Raw genomic sequence first — 14,184 nt, 5'->3', positions numbered from 1 at the left:
CTGGACAGCCCATTGGACGGCGGCGGCGGTTCATTTGCGTACGTCCCCGCCCCCTCTCCACTGTTTTGTACGAAACAAGGAAGTTAGGGGCTTGTCAATCACAGGGAGCTGTGGCCAATCAGGGAGCGAGCTGCGGCTCTTTACGGGAACGGATGCGCCATATAAGGATATAGTGGGCGGGGCCAAAAGCTAGGAATCAATTCATTCATGTGTTTGCCTGAGGTCAAACAGTCACATGTGTCTGTCTATAGAGAGTACATAGATTGCTGGATACACACCTTGTGTGTATATAAATACACATTACACAATGTATATGTATGCACACTGTACACTGTCTAGAAATTTACACACACACTAATATATATATATATATAATGCAGGTGACCACATTGATTGACAATCTGAATTCCATACAAAGGATCTGATTGAAATGTGTGCATTATAATCTTAAAATAAATGTAATTATCCAACAACATTCCATGTTACACATGCACTGCCATTGTTTTCTGATCTGGCAGAATTTGTGCGATCACCCTCTTTTGATGTGATTAAAAATGATCAGATAGGCGTGTGTGCCCCAACAGTGATTGCACAAAAAAAAAGACAATAATTTGTTTAGTAAAACTGATGCATATGAACATATTAATAGTGTGAAAATGGTCAATTGATTTATGTACAGACAAAAATGGGTGTGTGTGTTTTGCAAGGGCATAGTACAGTTGGCGATGCACTAATTATTATCATTTACATACATACATATATACCTAGCATGGGGATAGCCGTTAGATAAGCTCTGTTGCAGCGACTCATACATTTTTTTTCTTATCATCATCATTTATTTATATAGCGCCACTAATTCCGCAGCACTGTCCAAAGAACTCGTTCACATCAGTCTGTACCCCATTGGGACTTACAGTCTAAACACAGACACACAATTTTTTGATAGCAGCCAATTAACCTGCTAGTATGTTTTTGGAGTGTGGAAGGAAACCGGAGTACCCGGAGGAAACCCACGCAAACACAGGGAGAACATACAAACTCCTCACAGATAAGGCCATGGTCGGGAATTGAACTCATGACTACAGTGCTGTGAGGCAGAAGTGCTAACCACTGAGCCACCGTTCTTTCAACTATAAAACACTAAAAAAAAACAACTTGTGAAGGCAGTAAGAAATTACAAGGTGGTGCCAAGGAACGGCATAGAGCCAAGGACAGGGTTAGTTTCAAAGGTCCACTGAAGCGCCATCTCTGTGCCTCCTTTGGTGACCACATCTGTGAACATGGGGCCTCAGTGCCCTAGCTATGTGTACAGCATGATGCCAACATATATACCAGGAACACAGCTACTCGAAGCTTGTGGATAACAAAGCTTAAAGGCCTCTGGTTCTCCAGAGGTTTGCTTAATGTAACTGCTGAAGAATAGCCATGGTTGCCAGCAACTAACTATCTTAAGATTTCAACAAAGACTAATTTGTCTTTCATATCTCCACCTTACACTGTCTCTCCTCGTTCCAGCAGTACCACACCACCGATAGCGGCACAGAAATGCCGGTCACCTCTGCCTTACAGCGGCAACAAGCTCTACTCACCACCAACTAAAATGGTTATTCTGTCACCTTACGTATCAGGTGTTCCCCATACAGATTAGATTGCAAGCTTCTATGGGCAGGGTTATCTTTACCTTGTGTCACGTCATTGTACGTAATTTGCATTATGATCCCTCGCTCAATGTACAGTGCTATAAGGGATAATATATAGTATGTACACATATATAATATTTTCCGTCAATCAGAATCTTCATAAACTACCGACAACTTAAAACTTTGATATAAATAATGTTGTTTCTGGCACAACACAAATGTACATTGCTTCTCACAAGACATGAACGAAATAAAGTGGGAGTTACCACAAGGTGCTATTAGTAAGGAGAGCTTATAGTGTAATTGGGTAATGGCTGTCTTACAGAGACAAATAGGAGTGTAATTAGTACTTTAAATAGCAGGGCTGGCCCCAGTGACAAGTGAGTGCAGGCTCTGCCGAGAGTCATGTACTGTATTATTCATCTCAGCTAAGAGCCAAGATTTGTCTGTATAAGCCCATACCATTGTGTACAGCCTTACTGCACTCAGTAGGTCAGCGGCTGCATCTGGCATGTTCTGTGTTTAATCAGGGTAATCCTCAGAGTCTGTCTCCTTACACCCAGTCTGCTGCTACATGTGTGGGATTGCATTAGCCACCATGCTTGGAATGGACTGTACAGCTAGCCACAGGGAGGAGATGTGTATTCCACATGGAGTACACACTCCAGCTAGGATACACTCACAGCAGGAGATCTTTCATCAGCAACGGAGAGATACATCAAGCCATGTCCCATGTAAGGCTGGGTAGACACTACAGGTTTTTCAGCCGACTAGTGGGTCAATCGAGGGATTGATTCACTAGTCGGCTGAAAAACCAATATCGCATTAGTTGCAATATGGCATTAGTATTTATACTTAAACAATAGACGATAGTCGTTCTGAAGTTCTGATCGTCGTTTTATTTGATCGTTCAGCAGAACTATAAATCTCGTTCCAATCCTGCAGTGTGTATGTACCCACAATCAGGATGTCCTAAGAGTTTACAGAATTATGATCTTGTCAGCTGATGGTTATGACAGATGAAGAGCACGGATAGGAGGGTAAATCGTGTAAAACATGCCTGGTGTACACACATGAATCGGCTGCTGATCGGGACTTTTTTTTTTTTCCCAGTCGTTGGTACAATTGTTGTAGATGACACATTGGTCAGAAAATTCTGTAGTGTGTACCCAGCCTAACTTTAAACAGATTCTCCTCATAGGCTGCATGCTGAGACCTGTAGTTCAACAATAGACTAAACTTATGTTTGGCAAATAATGTGATCGTCATCCTAAAGATAGTTGCACAGGCGCCGATTCCAAATCTCTTTACAAACCTTCTTTTCAGTAAACGAGATACACAAAGACACACAGGGGGGGGGGGAATTCAATTGACCGCAAGATATTTTTTAACACCGTGTTAAGTCATTTTAACGCTGTTTTTATAATTTTCGAGCAGGTTTAACCCTTTATCCATGAACTTTACCCGCGATTCAATTCCACTTTTAACGCTTTTTTTTTATGAAACGGTCCTCTCGCGCTCCAGTACAAGGTCTATTGAAAGCATACAGTGGGCGAGAGGCAGTCGCGTAAAAAGCAGTCCAATTGTTTTTTATTGCGGCGAGTTAAACAGGCCAATATGCTGTTTTATTTCGCACCTCTTTGGGGTATGATAAATATAAAAAAACTAAAAACTATTTGAAATCATGTAATAATGTAAGAAAAAAATAAAATAAACTATGTTTACAACATGTAAAAAGTTGATTTTGTTGTAAAAAATTATGAAAAAAAACCCAAAAAAAATAAAAAAAAATATAAAAATCATTAATTAAATATATTTATGTATGTTTTTTGTAGAAATATGTAAGTACTAATGTGTTTTGACATGGTATAGATGATTCTATAGTAAAAAAATAGTGAAATAAAAAAATATGCTAAAGAAAGTACTGTAATGTAGATATTATAAAATAGAATGGTTGTGTAATGCAATCTAATGTATGCCAATATTTTTTTTTTTGTTACACATGACCGCGTTAAACACTCCCCTTCACTCCCCTAAAAACACCAATGATTAACGTGCGGGAGCAGCGTTCCCTTTTTTTTAAATTGAGTTTTAACGCTGCGTTAACGAAAAACAGTCGCTATAGCAGTTATATTTTTTTAATTTTTTTTTTAACGCTGCTGGGAAAAAAAATATCTCGCGGTCAATTGAATTCCCCCCACAGAGTGGTATAAATCGGATATACACCATTTAGCAGGCATGCCCAGAAGAAAGATTGCTCAATTTACACTGATCAATCGGCCCACACACACACACACATAACAATATATTTGTTTCCTATAGTGGGCGATCAAAACGACCCAGATTAACCCTGTCACATCCACATGTCACACATGCCCAGGAGGGTCTTGTCATGACCATTTTTTTTGTATGTAAATATAGCTTTTCCATTTGTACCGTGGACACTTATTTTCCCAGCTCCAATTTCTAATCAAGCCACTTGTAAAGCGCTACAGAATTTGTTAGCGCTATATAAATAAAATGATGATGATGATGATGAACGGGCAAATAAACAGAATTAAGGACCGATTTACTAAACCGCATAACTTTCCAACAGCTCTGCGTACCTGCGTTTTCCACCACCCAGCATTGATCCACCAAGCTGGAAGAAAGTGACATTTTTGATAAGTGCAGCTCCTTAGAATGAATGGGTTCCTATAGCTAACTCACTACATCTGGCACTTATAGGGAAGTGGGGGCGATAGAAAAACCACATTGATGACACATGGCAGACGATAAACCTCACAATACACGAGGGGAGGCGTTAGGCGGATCATGTACGGTCCTCGCTAAATATGGATTAAGCGTATGAGTACGCCTACTTTTGCTCCAACGTGCAGAAACAAAACAAAAACCGCCACGGTAGTAATTATTTTAACAATCGGTAATATCAGTACCATGGCTAGAAGCCATTTTGTATGTGTCAAAGGACAACGCACAAATACATTTTTAACAGTCCCAAATGGATAGAACAGTTCTGTATTTTGTGCATTTTACCCTATCACCACAAAATTTATTACATTTTTTTGGGCTTGGCTAACATTCACGCGAACGCAGCCTATCACCTCACTAGGACCTCCACAAAATGGCTGCCTCCAATAAGTGATAAAAAGACTTGGGTCTCAATCCAAAGGACACATAAAAGCTCCGAATTCAGGGCAGGATGCCAAAATCGACACGTGAGTGTTTAAAAGTGAATTAGAAATTCAGTGATATTTCTATACAGGCCATTCAATATGGCTGCACTAAGCATTGGAGTGGAAATCTCTCAGGCTGTGTGTGACACAGGATATGGGTGTTAGTCACTAAAGACCCCTCTTTAGGGAAATAAAAGAGCTCTGATTCATTTACATGCGAAGCCCCCCCAAGGGTCAATGGAAAATTCACATACAAACTCATTGTCCTTACCTACCTTTTGTCTTGCCTAATTAATCACTTTATCTGAGGCAGACATCACACACAATACACAAACACGTGTGTGTAGATCCACAAACAGCACAGACACACAGAGAGAGCAAGAATAGACACCAATTCTTCCTGCAACAATCTCTGATAATAACTTTATGTTAAGTATTTTTTTTTGGTCTAATCCCTTTACATTTCATTAATTTTATTAAAAATACAACAGTGTGATTTTTCATCCCTATATAAACTTGATAGGAGATATCAGCATGATCTTCACCAGGGAAAGGACTATCTGCTCCCGCGGATATGCCATCCCTGACTGAATTAATGTATGTAGACCAAATACAGGAAGAGACTAGTATCTCCTGGATGATATGACGTCTATAGTTTCTTAATCAGAAAACTCAATAAGATATTATCGCAATAATGACATAAGCCTTGTTGTTGTTTTTTTTTTTTAAATGGCTTTACAACAATCAAGCCCATCTGCTATGTCAAAGGTTATCAGTCTGACCAATTGGGGGGAACTATCCCCTTAAGCAAGAAAGGAAAACCCCAAACCTCATTTTTTAAAGCAGGCTGCACATTATGCAGGCAGATAATGTTGTAGTATCTGCATTTTCCTAGTACTAGGCACTGAAATCTACTACAGCACAAGACACAGGAGATCACAATGCCTGGGGTGATAACACAGGCCCAGGAGCGGAGAAGGTGGGATGTAAAGCAATTGGAACTGCCCTCCATTCAACTGAAACAGAAGAGATCGGCATTGTCCCCGAGAGACAATAAGTGCAATGACAACTGGCCGGGCAGATGATGCTATACAAAGTCTGCTGTGTCTCTCTCAGCCTGGAGGCTGCTAAGGACTTAATGAAGGTATAAGATTGAATTATCAGAGGCAGGGGTAGTCCTCTCAGTGCAGTGTGGTGTATACCGCCATAGGGGTCTCTCATTCACTGCCTACGTAGGCTGGCACGGGGCTGAGAGTATGTAGTATGTTTTTGGAGTGTGGGAGGAAACCGGAGCACCGAGGAAACCCACGGAGAACATACAAACTCCTCACAGATATGGTCATGGTCGGGAATTGAACTCACGACCCCAGCGCTGTGAGGCAGAAGTGCTAACCACTTAGTCACCATGCAGCCTTCCTCTATATAACCCCAGCATCCCTTATTCTCTGCACAAAGCTGCATTAAAACATTAACTTCATTATACCTCAGTCTTTATAACATGCCTCTCACTATGATGCCAATTTTGGCCTGGCCTTATAATTATGGAGCCCCGTATTATTTTTCACTAACATATTTTCTTGAAAAACAAATTTAACAGATGCATTTACCTAAATCGTAAAACCTTTCATGCAAAGTGAACTTAAAAAACCCCAAAAACAACCAGGACAAATGTTGTCGCCAGCAGAGGTGGTCATTCTGTGGGCACGATCCGTAGCCCCGAGAAGCACAGTCAATGAAGACATTAACAAAATACCATGAAATTACTTGTAAAGCTGAATCTATTTTGCGGCAATTATTTTTATTCAGGTTTATATCATTCCACCCACAGGGCCAGTCACTGGTTTCTGCCAAATGTCTTCATTGCTAAATTATATTATAATAGGTTTCATGTATCATGACATCTGTTTGTGTAGCGATGATACTGATAATATCATCCCATAAAACTTGGACTGTCTAGACACACGGTCCCGCGTTTATACCAATATTTTGCAGATTTATTTTTCTTTATATAACTGTTTTAGAGAACTGTAGAAAATTTCCTTGTTCCAACTACCCATATGCTGATAATAGTGTTATGTAGACAATATACCTAGAAATGTCATTAAATAGATACCAAAACTGCATTAAATGTGATCATTAACTCACGGATGATACCACTTTCCGTAAAACAATAGCGGAACCAGTAACCAAGCGAGCAGCCTATCAATTCACTGAGAACTAGTGACATCACTCAGGAGCGACACAGAATATTCGCTCCAACCACAAGATGGCTGCCTCCATTGTGTCTAGGTGACGTTTCCACTTTATGTGGTGCCAATTGCAAATATAAAAGCAGTATATAGGCGTAGCGTTAAAAATAAATAAATAGTGATTGATCGCAGGAAATGGCTTTATAATCGTTGATTTATCCGTTACAGAGGTTCAATGCTAATCGCTGTGTTCTGTGTACCATGCTTGCCTTATACACAATCCAAAGGAGCCTTTGTCTTATCACAGGGTGACAAGAAATGTGGTGTCACTCCCACTGCCCTGGTGTAACACAAGTACTGTCTATTGTTCCTTTTCAGGGATTAGTTTAACAAAGGCTGTTTTTTCACAATTCTCTTATGGTTTGCACAATGGGTGAGCAGCGAGAGCCATTTACCTTATCCACATTAGACACTTGTGAGGCAGCAGATAAAAGAGGCAACACATTTTATTAAAATTCCAATGAACAAATAATGTATGTACAAAGGAGAAGGAGGACGCAAAACCCAAGTCTGGGGAAGTCTGCACCGACTGAACCGTAGACCTGCGTGGCTATGACTTGCTTTCTCCAGCAGGGGAGCTCTTCCCTTTCTTGTCTTGCTGGGGGGCCTTCAGCAGGGCAAGCTTCTTCGGCATGTTGGCGCTGGCCTTCATGGTGACATCGTGCTCGATCTTATTGCGGATCTGTACTTCCAGGTTCTGGGTGGGGTGTGGACAGAAGGGTAGGAGAGGGAGACAAGCGTTATTCACATAGGAAATGTTATCTATTTAATGGACAGCACAGACAGAGGAAGGAGATGGTGCATAAAGACTGTATACAGGTCAGTGACATGTGGTATAGTTTTGCAGCTAGTTACTAGTATGTAGTGGGGGGGGGCAACCATATTGCAATGCAAGGGGGCAAATGCATTTATATTTTTTGCATTCAGCGACATATACTGTACAGCTTTATTTTTACACCAATAGTCGTAGTATTCAAGGCTCACCCTTTTTCTTTTTTTGCTTTGAATCCCATGGGATGTATATCTATATATAGTGGTTGAAGTAGTAGTATATACTTGCCACTTCTCCTACTGCAAATTATAATATATAATAATATATATATATATATATATATATATATATATATATATATATATATATATATACACACACACACACACATACATACATACATATATACACGCACGCACACACACACATATACACACACGTTATACATATATACATACATACATATACACACACACACATAAAACATGTGTATATCACATATACAATCCAAAATGCAGGTGCACACTAAGATCTAAGAATATATTAATCCAGGATTAAAGACATGTAAATGTTAAACTGTACAGTGATATGAACTATATAATATGACTTCTAGGATAAGCATCAGATTCTTAGTGCATTTTTTAAATTAAATTGTGGATGCCCTATTAAGGTGACTTTATTCAGATGGGTACCTACACTAATAATTTATAATATGGGACGTGCCTTATTAAGTGCCCCTAAATTTACAATGAGCATTGGTAGGAAGCTGACACCTATGGATAGATGGGTGGGGTGCTGGGCCCAAAAGGCAGTCACAAACTCTCAAATATACCAAATTCCAAGAGGTTGGGCGGGGGGCGGTGGTAGGCACATCCTAATTTCCAAATAAATTAAAGGTGCTACACTGATGTGACCGAAAGCACAATACACAATCCGAAATGCAGGTGCAGAATTTAGGTACTAGAACCATATTAATACATCATTATAGACAGATATATGTTAATTACTAGTGGCATGGCATTTATTATATAGATGTATATTATAATATGTGTGTGGCAACACATCTCAGAGCCATCACAGATAAATGGTGGCTAGTAATGACAGCCACATATGCCACCCTTAGGGTCCAGTAAGGCAATTCTCTACCTGCCAACCTCCCCGAGTTTGCCTTAGGACACTTGTGTTACGGTTTGACCGTTGTACCGCCCTAGTCAACTCCCCACCTGCCATTGTTCTCGGAGCGGGTCGCTCAACGCTCTCACATTAATTGATGAAGTAATGCTGGGAAAATCGTATGATGTCATTATGATGTCACCGGGAAAACCTGACATAAGAGGAGCCCTAAGGGGAGAGGGCTCAGATCAAGCATGACAGACGCTATCACACCCCGATAACACTAAACCTTCTCCTGTCAACCTCGAATGTACCTGTTCTATTTGTATTTAAAAAAAAAATGTATGCAGAGTTTTGGGCGTATACTATGGGTGTGAAAGGGAGACACAGAAAGTCCACCTCTCACTTTAAGGTGTCTCCCCCAAATTCAAATAAAAAATACAATACATTAAATGACTTTCAGAGCACAAGATAAAGAAACATACATGTGTCAATGGTGAATACCAGGGATAGATATACCAAATCGTGTGCCTTTGTATCTGAGCACAATGATTGTGTCAGATCCTGTATAAACTACACATTTTGCTGTAGATCTGCAAGGGCTGCTTCAGCCTTGTATCAAGGTACTGAAAAGTAAATATTTTCCACACGAGAATGACTTATTTTAGTACTGTGCATTTATTATATTTACACTGGTTGTCACGGTACCACTGGCATCTCCAGTAATCTATCCTTTTATTTTGTCGGAGGAAACAAGATGGCAGCTCCCATGTCTGCCAATAAGTGTAAATATGGAGAGTAATCAAATTTTTGTTGCAGAATGACTTATACCCACGACTTCTACTGGGCACTTATAGGGAAATACATCAATTGGAAATACACCCCTACAAAGAAGAGGATGCATTTAACCTTATAGAATCTTACAAGATAACTGTACAGATTGGGATATTATTTTGTGGGCCTGTGATAAAGTTCTGTCTGTGTACGTGGAGAGGTCACTCACCTTCTTCAGCTTCTGCTGGTGTATGACCCTAGACTTTTTGGGTGCAATCGCTCTGGCTGTAAAGGAGAAGAGAAAGTTTTTCCATGAACGGCCTGAAAATATAATTTCACCGACTGTTACATACGAGCGCATGCACTTCACACGCGGACGTCCTCTACTCACGGTGGATACAGACATTTGTCCCTATGCCTCAGGCATGTCACTAGTTTCTAGTCAATTACAGAATATTGGTTTGGCCCACAAAAACGGCTGCCTCTCTTGGTTAGTCCATCTTTTTAACACACACAAGTTTGTCCCTAGTTTGGATTTTGGCTTATTGATGTTATAGTATGTTTCTTAGTCTTTTGCGGTGTTTTTTCAGTAAGTCGGAAATTGAAGTCTACTGTGTTTTCCTAACAAGTCTTTTGTGGGCCTCTTTGGCTGTCTGAAATGTTGGAAGACGGGTACACGCTACCCATGTGCTGTAGTGGCACCACCCCCAAGCTATGTCACCCAGTTGTTCAGGCATATGCTGATAAGGGATATAGCCAGATAATTTGGTGTTAATGTAAAAACAGGGCACCTACCCCTTCCAGACTAATAAATAAATATATATATATATATATATATATATATATATATATATATATATATATGTGTGTGTGTGTGTGTCTATTTAATATGATAAACAGGGATAGTGGCCACATGATCCCGCATGCATGCATACATACATACATACATACATACATACATACATACATACATACATACTTCACCCAAGTAAACACGCTGCCATGACACTCACCTCCCTTCCGTACAATTGCCGGCTTTTTCCCCGCACTTTTCTTGGCTTTCGCCTTGAGCTTCGGAGTCCCCTGAGCCATGACACACCAGAGAGTAGACACAGGATAGAGGGTGAGCTACGCTTTGAAACGAGATTGACCTCACTGTCGCCCTGTAGTCAGGTGTTAGTAGGGAGCGGCCATCTTGATTGGGGCGCCAGAACGTACGTCTCTAGAGAGACGCCGCCATCTTAGTAGTGGAGATTTGTGGACTGACCTCACTGTCGTCCCGTAGTCAGGTGGTAGGATGGAGCGGACATCTTTGTTGGGGCGCCAAGTCGTACGTCACTGGGAGACGCCGCCATCTTAGTGGCGGAGATTTGTGGACTGACCTCATTGTCGCCCCGTAGTCAGGTGGTAGGAGGCAGCGGCCATCTTGGTTGGGGCGCCAGGACGTACGTCTCTAGGGAGACGCCGCCATCTTAGTGGTGGAGATTTGTGGAGTTGGGGACGTCAGAAGAAGGGTTTTATATGTCTGTTGTAATGAATATGTCTGTATGTGACATATACAGGTGTGAGTAATACAGTAATACATCTACAGCAGTGTAAATGATATATGTATAAGGTTATGCAGTTCAGCTCATAGAAAGTTTATAAACCGCTCTGATAATAGAGTCCTGCACACAGTAACACCTCTCATGATTATACTCTTATATCATCTTTGTCATGACTTCTTATATTATCCATATTCTCAGTATCTGCTATGTGTATATACCATGTGTGCAATGATCTCTAAAAGCATCACCTCTATTTCTGCCAAGTGTCTAATTCTCAGTATCTGGTCTTATTCTGCATATGGTCAGGCACAGTCCCACTTCTCTTGCTGTTTGTCAGTATCTCATTCTCACCTTGCGTTCTTTTTCTATATAGAGTAATAAAAGCGCCACCACTCTTGTTTTGTATCAGGGTACAATTCTCTGCTTCCATTCTTATCTGAATGTATAACCAGGTGCACAGTGACACTTCTCACAGATTATAGCTGGGTGTAATTCTCAGTATATGTCATACAATACTGGCCCTTCCTCTTGGCTCACTGCCTGTGCTAACATGAGGATCGAGGACAGGCTCGGCGTACACTACAGAAAATTTCTCCCAATGTGAAATCGTCGACAATTTTGGCGTCAACAGAAAAAGAAAAGTCCCGATCTGCGTGACTAGTCATGTGTACACACTATACACGTTTTACACGATTTATCTTTAGATCTGTGCTCTTCATTTGTCATAACCATTGGCTGAAAAGAACCTGATTCTGCACACTCCGTAGAGATCTATGGACACTGCCGGTGCTAAGTGCATACACACTGCAGGATTGGAACGACATCGTTCCATCGTTGAATGAGATCTTTAGTTTGGTTTAAAATCAAATCAAACGATGCAATGTGCTTTGGAATGATAATCGTTCATCGTTGGAGCGTACACACTAATGTGATAACGGGCCGGACAGTCGTTTATCGTGTGATTGACCCGATAATCGGCTGAAAAACATGTAGTGTGCACCCAGCCTTAAGCGGGAATGTCTCCAGCCCGGGCACATACAAGGAAAAAGATCTACGGAAGTGTGGTCCCATCAGCTATTATTCCAATTCAGTATGGAAGAGCTTGCAGTATTAGATCCGGACAGTCCAGTGGAGGCTGTTTCCCTAGACAGTCCTGTCATCCACCAACAACCCTGGAGGCTTCCGGTCTGTATGTCCCCTCCGGTTCTCATGATGTGGGCTGATGGGCATCAGTGGGGAGGTAACTTATCTGGTGTCAGGATTGGTGGTCCTTATCTTGTAAGGAAAAGGACCAGGTACCTGCCTTCTGTCTCATCCGCACCCCTGCAGTAATGGCTTGCAGAAGTCTATGGATAAGGGTACCATACAATAGCCATCAACCTTGTTCAACGACAGGGTTTAGTCCTAGATGACAAGTCTGAGAAGTCATCTCCTAGATGGATTTCAGGTTGGTTGGAGCTCCTGGATTTATTTAGATGTTTTTGTTACTTTTTCTGCTCATTCGATGCCCAATAAAACTAGCATTGGGCTAGTTCAGGGTTTCCCAAACCCAGTCCTCAGGGCTCCCCAACAGTGCAGGTTTTCTGGATCACATCTGACATAATTAGGACCACCTGTGGATCTGTTACAATGTGTCAGTCAGTAATGAATACACCTGTGCTCCAGCAAGGAGATATGGAAAACATGCACTGTTGGGGAGCCCCGAGGACTGGGTTTGGAAAACCCTGGGCTAGTTACATCAGACTGATGGACTATGGTATCTGTTACTAGCTGCCGTGTTACTAAGTGCCTCCATATACCCCAGGAGAGGGCATTTGCTAACACTTATGGTCACAATATATAGTCTATAGCCCCAATTAAGTTTGGTGAAAGTTTCAAGTTAGTGTTCGAATGCAAGTTCATGACCCCTAGGGGCATATCCCATTGTGCATGGATTACCTCTGGAACGGGCGCGAAGGCACTCTGTGTTACCACAACATTGCGGATTTCCCTTCGCAACCCGAGGTGGGGGTTCCGGAACCCAGTAAATGCCGAGAGGATCCGAAGAGATGCTGAATGCAGGGAGAGCTCAAATAGTGATGGCTGGGATCCCGGGGAAATGTGAGTCGTGCCTGCCCACCTGAGATAAGCGTGTGTGACAGCTAGTAGAGTGTGAGATGAAAGGAAAGCCACAGAGGCCAGCAAGTTGAGAAAAGGTTCCCGAGGGAGAAAGAATGTCAGTTCTTGTGACCATCCGAGTGAGCCAGCTTCTTTATGTGTACTACAGCAAAGAACTGTGCTGGAGAGACAAAAGCACTGTGATAAAGCTGTGCATTTATGTCACCAAGAGAGATAGCCTAATACCCATTCCCTGTGATTGTACTGCGCTACAACACCTGTGTCTACATGTTCAACAACTATCTTATTACTAAACCTGTGCAGGGGGCACCTGATGACTTTGAACCCACCAGAGCCTGAGATGAAGACACCCGAGCAAGGAGAATGTACCTACATGACCCTGCCAGTGAACAATGTGGCTATATATACGGAACAATGCAGTACCACTTCTTTTGTTCTCTATCAGGTATCAGTATACATTTATGTAATTATGGGGCATATTTAAGAAAGCACGATAGTGCTTTTAACGGGTCATTAAGGTGCCTCCTGTCCTCCGCAAATTTATTAAGGGTGCATCGCAGCAGATATCATGGATATCTGCTGCTTTGCATTCCTCTTCGTTTTTGGGAGCAGTCACCATTTAACAGAATGGTGACTGCTCCTGGCCGCAATCTAACAAGTCCCGAAAAAACATTTTTTTCGGGAACTTGTCATGTTAATGTTCAGCTGGCGTACATCATCGGAATGGAAGAAATCCACTGCTGTCAGCTCTGCTCCGAAGAGCAGAGCTGGACAGCGCATGTGTGGAGGGATCAC

The 14,184-nt window shown here is 41.6% G+C and overlaps 1 protein-coding gene across 1 annotated transcript; it reads right to left on the bottom strand.

Moving 5' to 3' along the window:
- Positions 1-7,493: 7,493 nt before the first annotated feature.
- On the bottom strand, positions 7,494-10,936 carry C4H19orf53 (chromosome 4 C19orf53 homolog). Its single transcript, XM_075205045.1, has 3 exons — positions 10,738-10,936; positions 9,954-10,009; positions 7,494-7,762 (listed from the first exon to the last, which is right to left on the bottom strand). The coding sequence occupies exons 1-3, from the start codon at positions 10,814-10,816 to the stop codon at positions 7,616-7,618; spliced, it is 282 nt and encodes a 93-aa protein (XP_075061146.1). The 5' UTR covers positions 10,817-10,936; the 3' UTR covers positions 7,494-7,615.
- Between the last annotated feature and the right edge of the window lie 3,248 nt (positions 10,937-14,184).

This window comes from Mixophyes fleayi, chromosome 4 (genome assembly GCF_038048845.1).
Source record: "Mixophyes fleayi isolate aMixFle1 chromosome 4, aMixFle1.hap1, whole genome shotgun sequence".
NCBI lineage: Eukaryota > Metazoa > Chordata > Amphibia > Anura > Limnodynastidae > Mixophyes > Mixophyes fleayi.
Note: the sequence above shows the minus strand (reverse complement) of the source record. Positions and strands in the feature narration are given on the sequence as shown.

Excerpts from the sequence above, each read along its gene's own strand:
- C4H19orf53 (XM_075205045.1), bottom strand. The coding sequence starts at position 10,816 with ATGGCTCAGGGGACTCCGAAGCTCAAGGCGAAAGCCAAGAAAAGTGCG. Across the intron at positions 10,010-10,737 it reads GGCAATTGTACGGAAGGGAG|CCAGAGCGATTGCACCCAAA; the intron begins GTGAGTGTCATG and ends TCTCCTTTACAG. Across the intron at positions 7,763-9,953 it reads ACCAGCAGAAGCTGAAGAAG|AACCTGGAAGTACAGATCCG; the intron begins GTGAGTGACCTC and ends CACCCCACCCAG.